We start from the raw sequence: 19821 nt of genomic DNA, 5'->3' as shown, positions 1-19821 counted from the left end.
AAAAAATAAAATAAAATAACATAATTATCATGTGCATCCAAATAAATAAAAGAAATGAAGATAATAGGGTAAGTTATATTCTCCAAGTGCGTTCCTCACCTCACAATCATAAGAACATCGCAACCCTGTATGACCCTATATGACAAGCTGTTAACTCATAATTACAACAGTGAATACTACTATTTCAGGCAAATATATTATGTGTTTATTTTGCGAAAAATAAATGATTAGCAAAATAAATTTTTAAAAATAATTCTTATTTTACTATAAAAATGAATGAACTCAAAAAATATTTAAATATAAATTATTATTTATTATTTTATTATTTTGAGCGATTTTTTAAAGAAAAAGAGGATTATTATAGCCAATAATCGTTAAGTCTAATCAGTGGGGTGGAAGTCTCATCTGCGAACGAGGAGCGAAGAGTATTTTTGTCTTCGGAAGCATCGTTTTCATCGTCTTCCTCGTTCGCTTCATTGTCACTCGTTCCTGTTCAGACATCGGTGCAATTTGCCGGAATATCATCGCGTTACTGTAACTAAAGACTAACTCGGGCGGGTTGGATGCCTTCCATCAATGGCTTCCACGCCCTTCTCTCCTTCCAGTTCTGCGCACATCATAGCCGCTCAAGACAAGATTTTGCCGGCGAGACCTGCGAGTTTCGCTCGAATCCCTTCGTGGGTCTCCCTCAACCGCGCTTCTCCGGTGAAGCCTCCTCACACCCAGCAGGGTCAAGTGGAGAACTTGCACCTGGTGTTTCTGTCCAGACGGGGGAAATTCGAGCAAGTTCATGAGTTCATCAAGAGCATGGACGAAGCCGGCATTGCCGTCAGTCCCTCCACGTACAAATCCCTCTTCGAAACGTGTGGGGAGATGGGACTTTTGTCGGACGGGCGATTGATTCGCGATCGGTTGAAGAACCCACCTGGGTTTCTTGAAGATTGCGCTCTCCAAATGTATTGCGACTGTGGGAGCTTATGGGACGCGCGGAGACTGTTTGATAAAATGGAGGAGAGAAGTTCGTACACGTGGGGTGCGATGATATCAGCTTACGCGCAAAGGGGTGTATTGGACAAAGCTTTTCAGTTGTTTTCGCTTATGCAAGATTATGGAGTTGGACCGAATTTTTCCGTCTACAAAAGTTTATTGAGGTCATTGATGGACTCTTCTTGTTTGAAGATTGGCAAGCAGATGCATTCTCATTTGATAAAAACTGGGTCAGTTTCAAACGCTTCCGTCGGCGCAGCAATTTGCAATATGTACGTTAAATGTGGGTGGTTAGAGGGTGCCAGGTTCGTTGTTGATCAGATGGCTGAAAAGAAAGCAGTCGCTTGGACTGCATTGATGGTGGGGTACACTGAGGCTGACAAGCAGAATGATGTTCTTCATTTGTTTGTGAAAATGGTCGAGGAAGGTGTCGAATTGGATGACTTTGTATTCTCCATTGTTCTCAAAGCCTGCGCTTTGTTGGAGGACTTGAGAGTAGGAAGGCAAATTCATGGCTACATTGTTAAGCTGGGGTTGGAATCTGAAGTTTCTGTGGGAACTCCTCTCGTGGACCTTTATGTGAAATGTACATGTTTCGAGTCTGCTCTCATGGCATTTCAGAAGATAAACAACCCAAATGATGTTTCCTGGAGCGCATTGATATCTGGTTATTCTCAATCTGGTAGAGTAGAGGAGTGCCTTAAAACTTACAAATCTTTGAGAGTTAAAGATGGGTCACTTAATCCATTCATCTACACTAGCATTTTCCAAGCATGCTCCATGCTTGCAGATATTAATTCGGGTGCACAAGCTCATGCCGATGCAATAAAAAGAGGTCTGATCTCACCTCTATATGGAGAGAGTGCACTGATCACCATGTACTCTAAATGTGGCGATATGGATTATGCCAGTCGAGTTTTCAGGTCAATTAGTGAACCGGACACTGTAGCCTGGACTGCTATAATAGCTGGGTATGCATATCATGGCATTGCTTCAGAAGCGCTCCGGTACTTTAGGAAGATGCAGGATTCTGGTTCCAGGCCAAATGGAGTCACTTTTGTTGCGGTCCTGACTGCTTGTAGCCATTCGAGTTTGATAACAGAGGCAGAGTGTTACTTGAAATCACTGAACAGTGAGTATGGTGTCACTCCTACAATTGATCATTTTAATTGTATGATCAATGTATACTCTCGTGCCGGTCTACTTCAAGAGGCGTTTGAACTGATTAATAATATGAACTTTGATCCTGATGCAATGAGCTGGAAATGTTTACTGGCTGGGTGTTGGAACCATAGAAATCTCAAGCTTGGAAGGATAGCATCAGAGAATCTTCTTCGGCTGAACCCAGATGATACTGCAGGTTACATTCTCCTCTTTAACTTGTGCGTTTCGCATGAGAAATGGGAAGAAGCAGCGAGAATTAGGAAGAAAATGATGGAAAAGAACTTGAGGAAGGAGGTCAGTTGCAGCTGGACTACAGCGAAGGGTAAATGGCACAGGTTTATAGTTGGTGACAGACACCATCCTCAAACAAAGGAGATCTATGAAAAGCTGAAGGAAATTGACTCTCCGGATAGTAACAGTGAAGATCGGTCACTATTAACTGAGGAGGATGCATCTTCTGTTTTTCCGGAGCGAAGACAACAGCTTCTTGAACACAGTGAGAGGCTGGCAATAGCATTCGGGCTGCTCTCCACGCCGAGGAATTTGCCCGTTCTCATTTTCAAGAATCTTCGAGCTTGCAGAGACTGCCATGATTTTGCCAAGCACGTGTCTAGGGTGGCCGAACGCGAGATCGTAATTAGAGACTCGAGTAGGTTCCATCATTTTAAGCTTGGTCAGTGCTCTTGCGGTGATTATTGGTAAATGTCGCACGTACTGTCCTCTCTACTTACCTGGATGGCCCAAGCTGCGTGATTGGTAGGTTACAGGATGACTGTTTTTGCCGTCCACACATACCTCATTGATAATGTTATGCCCATGTAGATTGTATGGGCAATAACTAGTTCATCTGTACTTTCTGCATCATCCTGAATCATATTCCTCATCCCTTGAATTATGATAATTTTTGCAGTATGAAGATGCAAAATCACCATATATTGCAAGAAAAACTATGTACGTTCTCGGCAGAGACAGATGATCATTTCACCAGGGCGAAGCCATCTGGGGGAACCAGATGATGAAATATCTCATCTATGACAACAGAAGCATAATTAACTGCGATTTAACTTGCAAAATCAGGCGGTAGTTGAGAACATGCGAACAAGGGTCAGGGCTGCACAATAATTAGTGGCACGGCGAAGTTACTAACCCTGCGACATGCATTTTCATCTCCTTGGAAAGCAAAAATGTTACTCAGTTATTTGTTTTAGACTCAGGATCAGCTCATTATTCCTGCTTTCTAGCTTTTTGAAACCTCGAGACAATTGGTAAATGTCGGCACCTTTCAACTTGCATTCTATAAGCAGGGAGCCTGCATTTTATACAAAGTGATTGTTCGTGAAGGAGTAAGCAGACATTTCCACTTGTACATTTGAAGGAGAATAACAACGTGATGCTGCAACAAATGAAGATAAAATTACGTCGAACTATGACGGGAGAAACTTGGATAGTATAGATGTCTCGGCCACTGCTGCTGTCTGAAACGGCGTGGTTTAATTCTGAGAAATGAATGAACAAAGTTAGGGGCCGGTTTCTTTGCGCGATGCTTCCCAGAGTCGATGCTCAATTCCAAGCTTTCTTAGCTCCATCAGACCTTGCTCGACTGAAACGAAGACAACCCAAATAAATACCGTTAAACAGGCAAGGTTTGGAAATATATGACGACAAATCTAGAATTTAAACTGGAATTTGGCCCTAAGTGTTTGCACAAAATAGCATAGAAATATTACCATCGACAGCGTCGTGTGATGTAGGGGAATGACCACTCCGGTTTATCCAGAACTGCAGTCGCTCTTTTGCAGTTTCCACATCTATACCGTGAGCTTTGGCTCTTCGCCAGAAATATGTAAGCCATGCCTGTGTCAAGACAAAAAGCTCGAGTGAAAAGAGAACGCGACTCAAAAGTACAATATCTTAAAGTAAGCGTGATACCTCCTTAAAGAGTACGTCCTCGGATTCCTCTGGACTCAATTCTGCCATAGAGAGGACCACAGTCGCATTGTAATCATCGATAAGATTATTAGAAAATATGATTCACTCGTGCAAGTGTGACCAGCTATTTTAATGACATAATCATCATCCAAAGAGCACCCATTGTAGCACAGAAGTGTGAAGACACGACGAAGTCCGAAGTCTATATCGATCTCAGAAACGAAGGTTATGGGCAACGGATACACCATCAATGATATGTAATCAATCAGAAGCTCGCTGGATCAGCAACGTTAGGCTTGTCCAATGATGAAATGCTAATACATAGTGAGGTAACACTACTTTTTTCAGAAAAATAAAAAATGCAGGTATGGTATACAGACTCTTATAAATTATCAGCAGCTAAAAGTTTAAGTCCAAAATCATGTTGCTGGAGAGAGAAATAATGTTCCTTTGTTATCTTTGACGACGAGGAACTCTACTTTAGATGAACAGACCTCGAGGTGATGAAAGACCCGGCGGAGGTCCAATATGAGATTTGTTCACACTGGTTGATACCTGAGATTGAACCGGTATAGTGCGCCTAAACCACATACGGACGTTAGTTCCTTTTAGCTGGTAATATCAACATATGCTTCCCACTGGTAAACGGTCCAATCAAATGTTCATAATACAGAAGTCCACCGATTCGCCGACTACAAGCATTTTGGACACCACTAAAATTGAAACATGACTCTATCTCGAGTCTTCTAGGATCAGGCCAAACTTTGCCAAACTAACAGGGGAAACTTGCAAATTTTGCCCATCAGGATTACAGGTGATGGCAATTCACTGGAAAGCTTGTGGCTAGAAGGACTGGTCTCAGCCATACTGAAACAATCACAATATAACAACCCGTGGCAATGTCCTCCACAGATAGAATTTGTACCACATGAATAGGAAAAGGTACAAGTTTGTATAACAGTAATGCCATCTAGAATGAGAATCATGAGATGATGGTGGTGATAGTTTTCCTAAACACATGAGCACCTTCAAACGCTGCCAATAAGAAAATTCCCTTACCAAATGCCTCCATGAATTTCGGATCACCAGGAGATTTGAGATCTGAGAGAAAAAGGAATAAGCCAATGGCAAGCAATCAGCAGGTGTCACTCAAAAGAGTACGTAGTTCACACGACCGTAGCGAGCTTTGAATCATTCAGTTAGATTGCGGAGGGACGGTCATTGGCCTATAATTTGCCAGAAATATATCCCCAAGAAAAAGCGAATCATTCTTAATTGTCTGAGTTTTCTTTCTTAACTCATTATTAGAAATTTTTTTGACATTTCTACAAGCTTTGAGCAACTGAATCAACAATTCAAAGATGGAGAAATTTTTAACCATCAAGTGAAAACAGGCTCCTTTGTAATTCATTAAAACTACATCTGTCCAAAGATTAACTTTATCTTACAGAAAAGTGAAAGTAAAATAGAATATGCCCAGAAGAAGAATCCTAGTATAAAGCCAAATAATGGAGAAAAATGCAAGATAATCTCTAGTACATAAAGTACCTGATGCTGATAATCGTGTAGAATTTGGCCGCCGTTGTTGCGCCAATGCAAGCACAATAGCCCCCTCAACCTTGAAGAAGCAAGCAAAAGTTAAGAGCAAAATATTAGCAACTAATACAGAGAACAACTAACAGAGCATAAAAGAAAAAAATATATAGCAATTAATGATAATGATGCCAAGTAGAACTTGACGAAAAGGAGCATTAAGAAAATATTAGCGCGTTAGACAAGAAAACCTTCAAGGATGCTAGCTCCTTCAATCCCATTTCAACCGAGAGCATGCTTTCAATATTGCCCTCACCCGTTAGATCACTCAAGTCATGAACAATATTGCTTCTCTCAGGATCGTCATCACCTGCTCAACATTGCAATTAACAGCTTGAGCATGAATTAAACGCAAACCAATGTTACATGGAGAGTTGATCACTGCAATACATTAACTGAAAAAAGAAGAGGAAAGTTACTAGTCTAAAGTTCTGTATGTTTGGGGTAGGCTCATCCATTATCTAGTTGGAATAATTTTTTAATAGGATTGCCACGACAAACATGTGCTAGATGCTCAGATAAAAAGGTCAGCATCTATGAATAAATTAAAAATATTTCTGGTGATAAATATAGAGAGGTAACATCATAGTATGAAGAATGGTATTATCTAGTTACAGGTTTCCATGGAAATATGAACTCTCTGTATAATTCAATTATTAGGTAACTCCACAACAATGACTTGACATTATTATCATGACGAGTTTGTCATAAATATCTTTAGTATTTAATTCTTATGATTAAGGTGATTGGTAGGTTCATAAGGCACCACCCCCATCTCATCAAGATTTTCACAAGAGATAGAAATGTTCAGGATACAATTATATTGAGTTTTACCACAATTTGAAAGTTAGAATGATGATATATCCTCCTATAATAAGAGTTCTCATCAATTTGTGATATAAATGTTGATAATAAAGCCAAAGCAAACTAACTTTTGGCCAAATTTTAACTTAGGATAATAATTAGACATGAGAAAATTTCCATGGTTTTCTTACAATAAGGGTGCATTTGTTTCACTGAAAACTTCATGATATAAGAAAATACTTTCCATGAAAATCATTTGAAAGGAAAATAGTTAGTTTTCATTTGTTTGGTGGTTTAGGGAAAATGATTTCCTTCTTGCTAGAAGAGGAAATCGTTTTTCCCCAACCTAAGCTTGTTGTTTTCAACTCATGGAAAACGTTTTTCATAGATCGATTAGTTTTCTGTCATCCAAACATCGGAAAGTCAGAAAACAGTTTTCTTCAAAGAAACGGACCCTAAGATTTGATTAAATTTTGTTAAAATGATTAACCAACAAAAATAATTTCAGAAAAGAGGAAACTAATTAGCTCATAGTAAATTACATTAAGTTATTGATAGGAAAAGATAATGAATTCCACAAGAAAAAAAAAGAAAGAGAAAATGAAATAGAACCTTCAGTTCTCCAGTAAAGATAGAACTTAGGTTAGAAATACATAAAAAGAGTGAAAAATTTGTCTTCCAAAAGGACCAAAATAAACAAAGGTAGAAGGATAGAATGTATAAAAATAATTTTACATAGCTCCGCTCGTTTCACGGAAAATAACTTCCGGGAAAACGTTTTCCGGTGTTCGTTTCACGGAAAATAAACTAACCACGGAAAATGTTTTCCTCTTTTTGAAAAGAGGAAAACATTTTCCCTCCTCCTTCTTTCACCATTCATTTTAATTATTTTAAATTTCTTTTTTTAAAAATTCTAATTTTAATTATTTTTAGTTATCCATTTTTATTTTTCTTTTTATTATTTTTTCTTTCCTTCTCTTTTCTATCTTCTTCTCCGGCCGGTCGCCGGCCACGGCAGCGCCCAGTGATCAGCCATAGGAGAGCTCGAGCCTCGCCACAGGCCAACAAGGCTCGAGCTCGCCAGATTTCGAGGTCGAGCCTTGCTGGCGTGTGGTGAGGCCGAGCTCGAGCCTCGCCAGATCCGGCGAGCTGGGCTAAACTCGAGCCTCGCCCAAGCTCGCCAGATTCCGGCGAGGCCGAGCTCACCCGAGACCGACGAGCTCGAGCCTCGCCAGATCCGGCGAGTGGGGCTAGGCTCAAGCCTCGCCCGAGGTCACCAGAGCCTCGCCAACGTCTGGCGACCTCGGGCGAGGCTCAAGCCTTGCCCAACTCGCCAAATCTGGCGAAGCCCGAGCTCGCTAAACCGGTCTTGGGCGAGCTCGGCCGCGTCGGATCAGGCGAGGCTTGACCTGGCGGCAGCTGGCGACCGGCTAAGGAAGAAGAAGAATAAGAAAAAAAAAAAGAAAAATAAAATAAAATAAAAAATATTTTTAAAAAATAAAAATAAAAAATTATTAAAAGTAGTGCAAAGAAGAAAATCTTTTCCGTACCAAACAACGGAAAATATTTTCCGAAAATTTTTCAGATTTCAGCCGAGCACCGAAAAATTGTGTCATTTTCCAGGAAAATAACTTCTCGGAAAACATTTTCCAGAAACGTAACATTTTCCGTGAAATGAACGGAGCCAGAATGAGGCCTTCTTTTCCCCTTTTAAAATAGAATCAGACAAAAAGGTTTTAAAATAAAAAATAAAAAAATTCTAACAGGTAGTAGGTTCGTTCAAACCATAAAAAAAATACCTTTGAAAAAAGAAATGGCACAGGGGTGGCTAGGCCACTCGTTATTTGTTCAAAATGTGCGTTGTGGGAAATGCTTGTGGACCAAGTGCAACCTGAGATGTGGCATGTCCAAGTTACTTGCAGCAGATCTAAAGTTTTAATGTAGTTAGATATCATTAGAAGTACGACTATGTATCTATACTGGAACATGGGCACTGTTGATTATAGCATTCCCAATAGCAACTGTATCATAACATGCAAGCAAGTCCAAGATCGCCAAATGCTAGGAAACTAGTGTATTTTTAGTAGCCAACCTGTAATTCCTTCTTCCAAGCACATATATTTTTCAAGTTCCTCAAAGGAAAATTGATTTGAATGCATGTTTTTGACTGAAAGAATATTACTAGCCTTTTTCTGAATACTCCTCTTTAGCCTTCTGTCCAGCAGAAAGGACCACCTCAAATGGTAAAGGTGCTAAGGATGACCAGTGTTCATGCTTTGACACTGCTACATCTGCACAAATACCTAAGTACCAAGAGGAAAGGCAACGTCGTGAGCAAAGAAATGTACATGCCTCGTACGACAAATATAGAGCATAAATTCCTCTTATTTACAATCTACATTAGCATCAACCTTCAAACAATAGAAAGAAAGATTTCTGCACGACTTCATTGAAAGACCACCAAGTTTATGGAACGTTCTCCAGGCACATTAGTCACCAATGGCATGGAAAGAAACTAAAGTGATGCAACTTCAGTAAATTACCATATTTTGCAGCCAAACCCCAATAGCGAGCAAGCCAACATCTTTTAAGAACGACTTCTTCCTGGAAAATGTGTCTCGTATATTAAAAATAACAACTGCTAAATATAAGATTCTGTAACTATAACTACATATATACCTACCAACTCTTTCTGAGTCAATATCATTCTCTGAGTCATTGATTTAAGAGCTTTTACTTCAGATTCAGCTCCATGAAGCTGTTTGACAGCAACTGCAGCCTCATCCTTGGCATTCTACTTAAGCCAACAAATTGGATAGTAAGAGCCAAACATTAGAGATGTGCAAGCCACAAGCATTTATGCAAGCAAATTTTAGCCAGTTTAACAGGGCATCATGCAAGAGCTGACCTCCAATTCAGACCTAAGAGCCGCTGCTTCTTTGTCTACCCCATTACTTGATTGCTTTGCATCTTTCAATGCAGCCTGCAGAAAGATGAAAAACAAAAAACGTAGTCAAAGGTCGAACAAAAATACAGAATGAAAGAAGCTTGTTTTGATCAATATGATGGTATCTCGCATTTTGTCGAAAATAACATAATGCAAACTTAAAAATTCCTGTTCTCATTCTGCATGCTGATGAATTAATGATTTGAGGAGTTGAAGTTAAGTTACCGAGACAGAATGCTACCGAGAAGAAGTTATCCAGCAACAACAATAGAAGCAGCACAATATGAACTGCATACAATTAGAAGAGCTTCGCTCTCAACTAAAACAAATAGACCATCATCCATCTGCATAGCATCCATTAGAGGAGAAATATCCAATTTCCTTAATTACCTCTCGTTGACGTAATGCAGCTTCCTTTCTGCGAGGAAAACACAAAATGCGTCCCAAAATTAAGCAGGACAAGAGAAAACAAAATGAAAAATTGTGGGAGCACATATAGATAGCAGATTTCATGTACCTGCTCAATAGTTTTGCTTCTAAGGACACGCCTTCTCCAAGTGCAGCAACCTAAAACTCAGCCAACCAGAGAGTGTCATTTGCTGCATTTACAATGAAATCCATGGCATAATATTATCAAAAAACTACCTATGCTGTTTGCTCATCCTCAGCAATTAGAAGCGAAAGGGAGAAATAGCATGATCAAGGATTGTAGGGTTGAAAAAAGGACAAAGGACTTCGTGATTGCACTTATACAACTTTACTATCAATTTGGTAAGTTAAATACCATGTCAATGCTGCACATCAAACGAAGCCCCCAAGAAGCTTAAAGGAAGAAGTCTTTTAGTCAAAAGAGAAAAGGCAATGATTTGGCAAAGTAGTCAGAATAATGTAGTGGATAAAGCAATCAATCGCACAGGGACATGGCCAAAATTGGTCCCCAAACTCTTACTTGATGTTCAATTTGGTCCTTAAACTTTGATATTGACCAAGTTGATCCCCATGTACTTTGAGAAGAACCACTTTAGTCCTTTTAGCTGACATGGCAATCCAACTCACTTTATGAAACCCACATCTGTTGATGTGGCTGTACAACTACCTCAGCAAAATTGATAAAAAAATAATAAAGAAAGGAGACCATCGGTCGAAGTACAGGGAGAGAGAGAGAGAGAGAGAGAGAGAGAGAGAGAGAGCTGGGGCGCCACAACACTTGCACCATCGAGGGCCAGTAAACCTCGTCGGTGGCCACTAGAGGGCTGGCTGACCTCGCCGGTGCTTTTGGGGCGGCGGCACTGCCCCCGACACTCTCTCTCCATCTCCTTCTTCTCCCCTTCCCAGCGCTACTGTTGTTTTTCTTCTTTATTTATTTTTTTGCTGATTTACTAATGTCACTGTATACATGTATAGCCATGTCAACAAACGTGGGTTCCACGAGATGAGTTGGATGACCATGTCAACTAAAAGGATGAATTAGTTCAAATCAAAGAGTACAAAGGACCAATATGACCAAAATTAACGTTCAAGTACCAATGATGTCATTGTCCCATGATGTAGCATAAAGCTGAGAGCATGAAGTGCATTCAGGTACACCACTATGTTCACTATAGAGGATTTTTATACAAATTGCAAAAACATATTGAGAGAGAAAGGGAAAAGCAAGTACCTGCTTCTCTAGCTCCTTAACTCTGGCCTCTGCTTCCTTGCACCTCTCTTCCTCGAGTCTGAGCTGTTCAATAATGCACACAACTGTCACATCCATAACCAACGTGATAGAATATGAACTTTTTCAATTTCATTTATGATTATGGAAATGCACCTTGTCCAGAATATTCTCATTTTCTTCTTGGACCATATCAAGCTGCACAATGTAATCTTGTCAGTAATTCAAAATTATCAAAACAGGAAATCAATCATGAAGACAAAATATATTTTGCATACTTCATCCTGAAGTGCAGAAGCATCATGCTGGTCTCCTTTAGATTTGGAGTTTAGATTTATATCCGATGAAAATCTGCAAGTGGATCCCAACAGAACTGAAATAACACAGGAGAAAGAAAAGAAAAGGATATGGCAATTTTCTAACATTAAAGGCAAAAGTAAACACTAAGAAAGTACTTATAGGAAACAAGCATCAATAACACAGTATAAAGGCATGCGTAATGTATCCCAGGCACTCTAATCCTCCAGCAGGTCTGAAGTCTCCCAATTCCTGAGGGTAGGAGCACTGGAACCAATCATTGACATGAGAAGAGAGAAGACTTGTCTCATCAACTGGGAGGGAATAGCTAAAAAGAATTCACACCACTTCAAGCTAAAGTAATAATTCAAAAGTCTGACTGTTAACTAGAAATGAGTATATGAAAGACGAGATTAGTCGAATAAGACTTTCTACCGCTATTTGTGTCTAAGAACTAGTATGACAAACTAAATAGAGCATAATTTGTTTGACCGACTATCAAAGGGAAGACTTGCTCAACCTGCAAAACTCGTGCAATGCGGGACTTTACCATATAGCAAGAGTCGTATATTAAAACGCCACATTAATTTACCATATATTTTTACCTTTTCTCTCTCGGACGATCAGATGGAGGCTCAATTGGTGGCAAAGAAACGGCAGTTCTAAGCGGCGGTACTTTGCCGGGCGGCACTAACGATGATGGCCGAGGAGACATTGCAGGCCTTCCGGTCGATGCTGAGCGCACTGACGGGATCTCCTCCACAAAGTTCCTCGCTAGCTAATCAAAAGTACAAAAGATTCACTCACTCAGTCAGTCTTCACATTTCAAACCTCTCAACTTGCTATCAAGCGTGCACGCCCAACCACATAAAGATCTATACAAATGCGCGCGCGTCTGGATCATATAGATCGTGTTTGGAAGCAAAAGAGAGCCCGACCATCTCATCAACATGGAGGATCAGTCACAACACAAATCCAACAGAGCGTAGCGAGTATCCAACAGTGAGCACCAAACCCAAATCGAAAGCGCTAATTGAGCTCGAAATGTAATCAGCTCCAGATGAAATTCGCGAGCTACATTGGGACTCACCGCGGGCGAAGGAGATCTAGCCACCCTCGCAGCCGCACCGCCGGGCCTGCCGCTGCCGCGGGCGCCGGCGCTCGCGTTGGCCCTCGAGAGCGACAGCGGCGGGGGCGCGCTGTACCGGAAGCCGAGATCGTCGCCGTCCTCGTCGTCGTCGTCGTCGGCCGTCTGGGAGGCCATGACCTGGGCGAGCCGCTGGGCCGCGGCCTTGGCCGCGAAGTTCTGGGTCCTCTTGACGCTCGAGAGGCCGGCCCCGGACCCGGAGGAGGAGCGCGCGTGGTGGTAGCGCGCCGGCGAGGAGGAGCCCCCTCCGCCGGCTGCGGCGGCGGACTCGCTGCTCCACTGGCGGCCGTAGAGGGGGCTGTCGGTCCTCTTGCCGTCCATTTCCGGCGAAGGATAGGTGGTGGTTGATGCAGTTACGGTGGCGAGGGAGGCATGTACGTATAAGATGTGCGTGCAGGTGAAAGAGAAGAAGAGAGAGACAGAGATACAGTGCGGAGAGAGAATGGCGGAGTGTGTGTTCTTCGCTCACCGAGTCATTTGCTCCTCGTTTCCGAGTCCACTCAGTTTCCTTTTTTTTTTCTTTTTGCCTCTTTCCCGTTCCTTTTTTGGATTAATACCATGAAAAATTCAAACTTGTATATTTACGATAAATTTATCCCGAACTAACTTTTTGATTACCAAAAAACCCCAAACCGATATGCTTATGACAAATTTACCCTATCAAAATGCTAAATTGGATTACAAGTGGCAGTTCGCGGATGTACCAATTTGGTGTTTTACCCTCCATTTGTGACAAGTATACCGGTTTGTGATTTTTCGTAGTATTAATCCAATTTGACGGAAACTAACAGAAATTTGTCACAAATGTACCTATTTGAGATTTTCGTTAGTCAAAAAATTAGTTTTGGATAAATTTATCATAAATGTACGTACTAATTTAGGGTTTTTTGTGATCAAAAAATTAGTTTGGAGTAAATTTATCACATGTATACCTGTTTGGGATTTTTCATGGTATTAACTCTTCTTTTTATCTCTTTCCTTTTTTTTTTCCTAATTAATGGCCTTTTTTCCGTTTTAGGATTAGAATTAACATAAACAGCTAATTACCCCGGTATAAAAGTAAACAAAACATAACAAAAATCGCAACCGCGCCAAGCGTGGAATAGTAAAACATGTGTAATATTAGCAATATTAGGATATTGATTTTCTATATCCATTTTTATTATGCGTATTAAATTTGATTTTCTTTGATTTTCTCTATCTAAGCCTATAAATAGGCTTTTCATGTACTCTTTTCTATATATTGAAATATACACAAATTACCCAATTCTCTCTTCGGCATTATTATGTTCAACTTGTAAAGCACATTATTCACGGTATCTTATCGATTCCGCGAGAGTATACTTAGTATTATTTTCCGACATTATCTTGGAACTCATCGGCAAAAGAGTCGCTCGGGGGCATTAATTGACATGAAAGAGTGAGTAGAGTCGGGATAATGACATGAGCAAAGAGACTATATATGCAAGACAGCAAGGAAAAAGGAAAACTTAGGACAAATACTACAAGAAATCATCAGCATCCATGACTAAGTTTGAACAAACTTCAAGACTATTCTTGACCTAACTGGTATTTCCTAAGACTGAGTTCGCTAAGGAAAGAATTTCTCGAGGATGAACCCTTTCAACTTCGAAAGCCGAGACTCCTCCGGCTCTGGCTCTGGCTCCGGCTCCTGCTCTCGCTGCGCGCCGACCTCGCGGGCCGATAAGCGGTTCTTCAGCCTGGCGTTCTCATTCCTGAGTCGTTTGATCAGGGAAACAAGCCTCTTCATTTTTTGGCTCTTCTCATCGATCCTACTTACAAGCTCGGCCACCAACACCTCGCGCGCCCTCCTTAAAACCGCGGGCCGCATCGCCATAAGCATCTCCGTGAGTTGCTCGCTCGTCATTTTGCCTTTCTCGTCTGTCTCTTCCCTCTCTTCCGTCTCTCCGGCGACCTCATGGCAAGCGGTGTTCGGCGACCTGTTTGTCACACAATTTAGGTGGTTCAGTTCGCCTGTTTCAACCGTAAGATCTGGGTCTTCTGGGTAAGAATCGGCATGTTGGGCTCCGTTGGAGGATGATGAGGGCATGACTTGAACGTAACGGGACCAGAGCTCGTCATGCTTTTGTGCCAAATAACAGTAATTTCTGCGCCAGTCTTTCAGCAACTCTGCGAGCCCCGGCCTCCTCCAGTAGTACCTCTCGGCTCTCTCCGCGAACGTCTCCGTCTCGCCTTCTATGAGATTCAGCATGTGTTGCATCTTCGCGTCACAGTCTGCAGGTGATATATCAAAGACCAATGTCTGACTAACATCTCTTGAAATTAAGGGACTAGATCAAAGAAGCTTCGAGTTCGTTTGCAAAAGTACTGTCGGTAAACAAAAGGATGATTTTTCAAGCCATATGTGGACATGTACGACCAAAAAGAACATAAATACATGCACATAAAATTGATTAGTTTCGACAAAACTTGAGACTTCGCGTCACACAGCGACATAGAAATTAGGGCAAAACCCTTGTTCTGGCAGAATATATAACATAACAATTCGCTAAAGCATGAATAATCTCAATGTCCTTACATCGCTTAAAAATTCGCTAATGCCCTAGCAGAAAAAAAGCAAGAAAAAAATAAATCTGAAGGGTCGATTTTGGATGCAATCCCTTCTCCGATACACACGAACGAAAAAGAGCGAGTAAAGACAGACAAGGCCGGCGTTCAGCAAAACACGTGCGAGTTGATTAGAACGAAGTTAACAATGGTTGAAAGCAAGGAACAGCATGGAGATGACAGAGAGACCTGAAAGAGTGGCGTGTAGATCCTGCGACATTGAAGAGCCAGAAGCTTCGCCTCTGTTCTCTGTCTCTTCCCTCTCTTTCGTCTCTCCAGTGACCTCATGGCAAGCAGTGCCCGGCGACCCGTCTGTCGCACAATTTAGGTGGTCCAGTTCGCCTGTTTCAACCGTATGATCTGGGTCTTCTGGGTAACACTTGGCTTGAACGGTCGTGACTTGAACGTAACGCGACCAGAGCTCGTAATGCTTTTGTGCCGAATAGCAGTAAGATCTGTGCCAGTCTTTCAGCATCTCCGCAAACTCCGACCTCCTCCTGTAATACCTCTCGGCTCTCTCCGGGATCGTCCCCCCGTTGCCTTCTATGAGATTCAGCATGCGTTGCATCTTCGTGTCGATGTCTGCAGGTGATATATCACAGACCAATGTCTGACTAACATCTCTTGAAATTAAGGGACTAGATCAAAGAAGCTTCGCGTTCGTTTGCAAAAAGTACTGTCGGTAAACAAAAGGACGAGTTTTCAAGCCACATGTGGACATGCACGACCAAAAAGAACATAAATACATGCACATAAAATTGATTAGTAACAAAAACTTGAGACTTCGCGTCATACAGCCACATAGAAATTAGGGCAAAACCCTTGTTCTGGCAGAATATATAACATAACAATTCGCTAAAGCATGAATAATCTCGATGTCCTTACATCGCATAAAAATTCGCTACTGCCCTAACAGAAAAAAAGCAAGAAAAAAATAAATCTGAAGGGTCGATCGATTTGGATGCGATCCCTTCTCCGTCGGTGAAGTCTTACGTAAAACGAACGAAAAAGAGCGAGTAAAGACAGACAAGGCCGGCGTTCAGCAAATCACGTGCGAGTTGATTAGGATGAAGTTAACGATGGTTGAAAGCAAGGAACAGCGATGGAGATGACAGAGAGACCTGAAAGAGTGGCGTGCAGCCACTGCAACGTTGAAGAGCCAGAAGCTTCGCCTCCGTTCTCAATCTCTTCCCTCTCTTTCGTCTCTCCGGCGAACTCGAGGAAAGCAGTGCCCGGCGACCCGTCTGTCGCGCAATTAAGGTGGTCCAGTTCGCCTGTTTCAACCGTAAGATCTGGGTCTTCTGGGTAAGAATCGGCTTGAACGGTCGTGATTTGAACGTAAAGGGACCAGAGCTCGTCATGCTTTTGTGCCAAATAGCAGTAAGATCTGTGCCAGGATTTCAGCATCTCCGCGAGCTCCGGCCTCCTCCTGTAGTGCCTCTCGACTCGCTCGTGGTACGTCTCCCAGTCGCATTGTATGAGATTCAGCATATATAGCGTCTTCGCTTCGATGTCTGCAGGTGATACAATCACAGGCCAATGTCTGACTAACATCTCTTGAAATTAAGGGACTAGATCAAAGAAGCTTCGAGTTCGTTTGCAAAAGTACTGTCGGCAAACAAAAGGATGATTTTTCAAGCCATATGTGCACATGTACGACCAAAAAGAACAAAAATACATGCACATAAAGTTGATTAGTTTCGACGAAAACTTGAGACTTCGCGTCACGTTGTGACATAGAAATTAGGGCAAAACCCTTGTTCTAGCAGAACATATAACATTACAATTCGCTGAAGCATGAATAATCTCGATGTCCTTACATCGCATAAAAATTCGCTAATGCCCTAACCGAAAAAAAGCAAGAAAAAAATAAATCTGAAGGGTTGATCGATTTGGATGCGATCCCTACTCCGTCGGTGAAGTCTTACCCGATACACACGTGTAAAACGAACGAAAAAGAGCGAGTAAGGACAGACAAACAAGGCCGGCGTTCAGCAAAACACAGTGCGAGTTTGATTAGAACGAAGTTAACAATGGCGGAAAGCGAGGAACAGCGATGGAGACGGCGGAGAGACCTGACAGAGCGGCGTGCAGCCACTGCGACATTGAAGGGACAGGAGCTCCGCCTCCGTACTCCATCTCCAGGGATGAGTTCACTCAGCAAAACACGAGCCACGGCAAGAGAAAGAGTATCCGCACTATATATATAAGCGTGTGCTGAGAGTAAAACAGATTAGGGTTAATGGAAACCCTCTCGATCTAGGAGTCCTACAGGGAACAAAACTCCTAATTCTACTGGATCTTCTTCTTATCGCGGAATATTAGTTTCGGATTCGGATACCGATGTGGACGCGAGTCGTATATTTCGTAATAGCTATCGTTACAATCGGGATTAATGATAAATCATGATCAAATCGTGTTAATCGTAATACCAGTGATTATCTTGATCATTAGTTAGTATCAATTAATGCTCGAATTGACATATAATCATACTATTAACTCAATAATAGATAATATTTATTCTAATATAATCATACACACACATGTATATATATATTATTGAATAGGGTTAATATCACGAATAAACCTAAACTGGTACACCTACAATAAATTTACCCATAAACTAATTTTTTGACCGTCAAAAACCTCGAACTGGTACGCATGCAACAAATTTACCGTGACCTAATTTTTTGACCACCAAAAATCCAAAAGTGATATATTCATGACAAATTTACCCTCCATTAGTTTCCGTTAAATTGAATCAATACCATGAAAAATCACAAACTAGTACAATTGTGACAAATAGAGGGTAAAACCCCAAACTGGTATACCTGTCAACTGTCACGCGTCATCCAACTCAGCAATTTGACGATAAAATTTTACGGAAATCAACTTAGGGTAAATTTATCACAGGTGTACTAGTGTGTGGTTTTTTGTGATCAAAAAATTAGTTTGGGATAAATTTGTCACAATTGTACCAATGTGGAGTTTTTTGTAGTATTAACCCTATTAAATAATAGACAAAAATTCTCCATGAAATTGTAATTTCTTGATAGAATAGACGAAGTAGCTACACTGGGGGATTAGCTATTAAAGTGATAAGTACAGTAACATAATAATAACGTGCTTAATTTTTTTTCGTAATTTTAACTAAATTAGTAAAAAAATTCATACATACTTACATATATATGTATATGTATAGCGGATGTAATATTCATGAATCATGATTGACTATTAAAATGATAATTGATATATTTCCTCGAATTCTAATTTTTAGGGGTATTAAGGGAATCCCCACTTATTACAAATGTTACTTGTGAAATCATATAGCGTAACAGGTATTACATTACTTTTTCCAGTCAACATTATAATTACAACTTTATTACACCACAACGTAATTAGCTTTGTAGCCTTATTCCATCGCTGCAACAAATCGAACTTTTAGGGTGTGTTTGGTTCATGGAAAATGTACTATTTCTAGAAAATATTTTCCAGGAAGTCAATTTCCAGTAAAATGAGTTCGCTTTCCGGTGTTTGGTTAAAATCTAAAAAAAACTTGAAAAGTATTTTCAGTTATTTGATGAGAAAAATCTAATAGTGAAAAATTATCGAAAAATTTAGTATTTTTTAAATTATTTTTATTTTGGAAAAAGAAAGGCCAGCGACTGGCGGAGGCAGGAAGAAGGAAAAAGAACAAAAACGAAAAGAAAGAAGAGAAAAGAAAAAATATTAACAAATTCAAGATGAACAATTCCGAAAAGTGTTTTCACCTTCTTAAATTAGAGAATTCACTTTCCTAATATTATACTTGAATGTTTTATTTGATTGGAAAGTGTTTTCAGTTGATTTATCATTTTCGGCAAATCAAATGGGTGAAAGTTCGAAAAACAGATTCCCGGAAAACATTTTCCCTCAAACAAATGCACCCTTAGTTTCATTTAGTTTCGACAATCTTTTTTAAAGACGCAGACAAGAAGTATACAAATCAAATCTCGTCACGAAGTTTTGGTTACTATGGATTTTACTTGGATTCCAAACATTTTCTAGACCCCTTTTTATTTGGAAAAATTACGAAAATAGTCATAAATCTATTGTAATCGTGACAATTCAGTCATAAACCATTTGCATTTATACTAATTCATTCCATCCGCCCAATTTTGGCTTGCCGGCGCTAACGTGGACACCGACCAGCGCCGACATGGCAATTGTTTTATTTTTTGACTTTTTTCATTTCTCTTTCTTCTTTTTTTCTTTCCTTCTTCCCCTGGCTGGTCGCCAAACTGGCTAGAGGCTAGGGCTAGCGAGGTCGACCTCGACCTCGACGGCCCTAGACCGGCCAGGGGAAGAAGGGAAGAAAAAAAGAAAGAGAATGGAAATAAATAAATAAATAAATAAATTACCATGTCAGCGTCGGCTGGACAGCTAACACCGGCCGATGTCCACATTAGCGCAAGCTGGCCAAAATTGGCCAAATTGACTGAATTGGCACAAATGCAAAAGGTTTAGGACTGAATTGGCAAAAAAAAAATATTTAAGACTAAATTGGTACAATTGCAATAGGTTTAGGACTATTTTGGTAATTTTTCCTTTTTATTTTGTCAATGAATAATTCTCATAATGTGCATTATAGAAGATTATGCACAACGATGCCTGTCCACTTATTTAATAATGATTTAATTATCTTTTCTCGTTTATTTACAGTTTATC

The 19821-nt window shown here is 40.7% G+C and overlaps 3 protein-coding genes across 4 annotated transcripts; 1 reads left to right on the top strand and 2 right to left on the bottom strand.

The window, feature by feature from the left end:
* Window positions 1-395: 395 nt before the first annotated feature.
* Window positions 396-3044, top strand: LOC115681855 (pentatricopeptide repeat-containing protein At5g13270, chloroplastic). The gene has a single exon (XM_030605945.2). The coding sequence runs from the start codon at window positions 577-579 to the stop codon at window positions 2851-2853; it is 2277 nt and encodes a 758-aa protein (XP_030461805.2). The 5' UTR covers window positions 396-576; the 3' UTR covers window positions 2854-3044.
* Window positions 3045-3413: 369 nt separating this feature from the next.
* LOC115681856 (coiled-coil domain-containing protein SCD2) lies at window positions 3414-13006 on the bottom strand. 2 transcript variants are annotated; one of them, XM_056307114.1, is made up of 17 exons: window positions 12469-13000; window positions 11984-12156; window positions 11360-11432; window positions 11238-11279; window positions 11085-11147; window positions 9942-9991; window positions 9815-9842; window positions 9386-9460; window positions 9161-9271; window positions 9021-9081; window positions 8664-8780; window positions 5865-5983; window positions 5629-5698; window positions 5140-5181; window positions 4081-4121; window positions 3879-4005; window positions 3414-3751 (listed from the first exon to the last, which is right to left on the bottom strand). In XM_056307114.1, the coding sequence occupies exons 1-17, from the start codon at window positions 12844-12846 to the stop codon at window positions 3669-3671; spliced, it is 1653 nt and encodes a 550-aa protein (XP_056163089.1). In that variant the 5' UTR covers window positions 12847-13000; the 3' UTR covers window positions 3414-3668. The 2 variants fall into 2 exon arrangements, with proteins under 2 accessions (XP_056163089.1, XP_056163093.1); XM_056307118.1 differs by lacking the exons at window positions 3414-3751; window positions 3879-4005; window positions 4081-4121 and adding an exon at window positions 4143-4947 and having other exon boundaries at window positions 12469-13006.
* A 1053-nt stretch (window positions 13007-14059) lies between these two features.
* LOC115681815 (protein NETWORKED 1A-like) lies at window positions 14060-17317 on the bottom strand. The gene is made up of 4 exons (XM_030605891.2): window positions 17190-17317; window positions 16236-16628; window positions 15304-15696; window positions 14060-14781 (listed from the first exon to the last, which is right to left on the bottom strand). The coding sequence occupies exons 1-4, from the start codon at window positions 17251-17253 to the stop codon at window positions 14117-14119; spliced, it is 1515 nt and encodes a 504-aa protein (XP_030461751.1). The 5' UTR covers window positions 17254-17317; the 3' UTR covers window positions 14060-14116.
* Window positions 17318-19821: the final 2504 nt, after the last annotated feature.

This window comes from Syzygium oleosum, unplaced genomic scaffold (assembly GCF_021117445.2).
Source record: "Syzygium oleosum isolate NSW1041296 unplaced genomic scaffold, Sole_v2.1 Sole_v2.02, whole genome shotgun sequence".
In the NCBI taxonomy this organism is placed as follows: Eukaryota; Viridiplantae; Streptophyta; class Magnoliopsida; order Myrtales; family Myrtaceae; genus Syzygium; species Syzygium oleosum.
Note: the sequence above shows the minus strand (reverse complement) of the source record. Positions and strands in the feature narration are given on the sequence as shown.

What these genes read in the sequence shown, in the direction of transcription:
- LOC115681855 (XM_030605945.2), top strand. Translation starts at nt 577, where the DNA reads ATGGCTTCCACGCCCTTCTCTCCTTCCAGTTCTGCGCACATCATAGCC.
- LOC115681856 (XM_056307114.1), bottom strand. Translation starts at nt 12,846, where the DNA reads ATGGACGGCAAGAGGACCGACAGCCCCCTCTACGGCCGCCAGTGGAGC. An exon ending in TATTGACTCAGAAAGAGTTG is followed by an intron (nt 9,082 to 9,160) that starts GTAGGTATATAT and finishes CACATTTTCCAG; the next exon opens with GAAGAAGTCGTTCTTAAAAG. An exon ending in GGGTTTGGCTGCAAAATATG is followed by an intron (nt 8,781 to 9,020) that starts GTAATTTACTGA and finishes CTTGGTACTTAG; the next exon opens with GTATTTGTGCAGATGTAGCA.
- LOC115681815 (XM_030605891.2), bottom strand. Translation starts at nt 17,253, where the DNA reads ATGGAGTACGGAGGCGGAGCTCCTGTCCCTTCAATGTCGCAGTGGCTG. An exon ending in GCTGCACGCCACTCTTTCAG is followed by an intron (nt 15,697 to 16,235) that starts GTCTCTCTGTCA and finishes TATCACCTGCAG; the next exon opens with ACATCGACACGAAGATGCAA. An exon ending in TCTACACGCCACTCTTTCAG is followed by an intron (nt 14,782 to 15,303) that starts GTCTCTCTGTCA and finishes TATCACCTGCAG; the next exon opens with ACTGTGACGCGAAGATGCAA.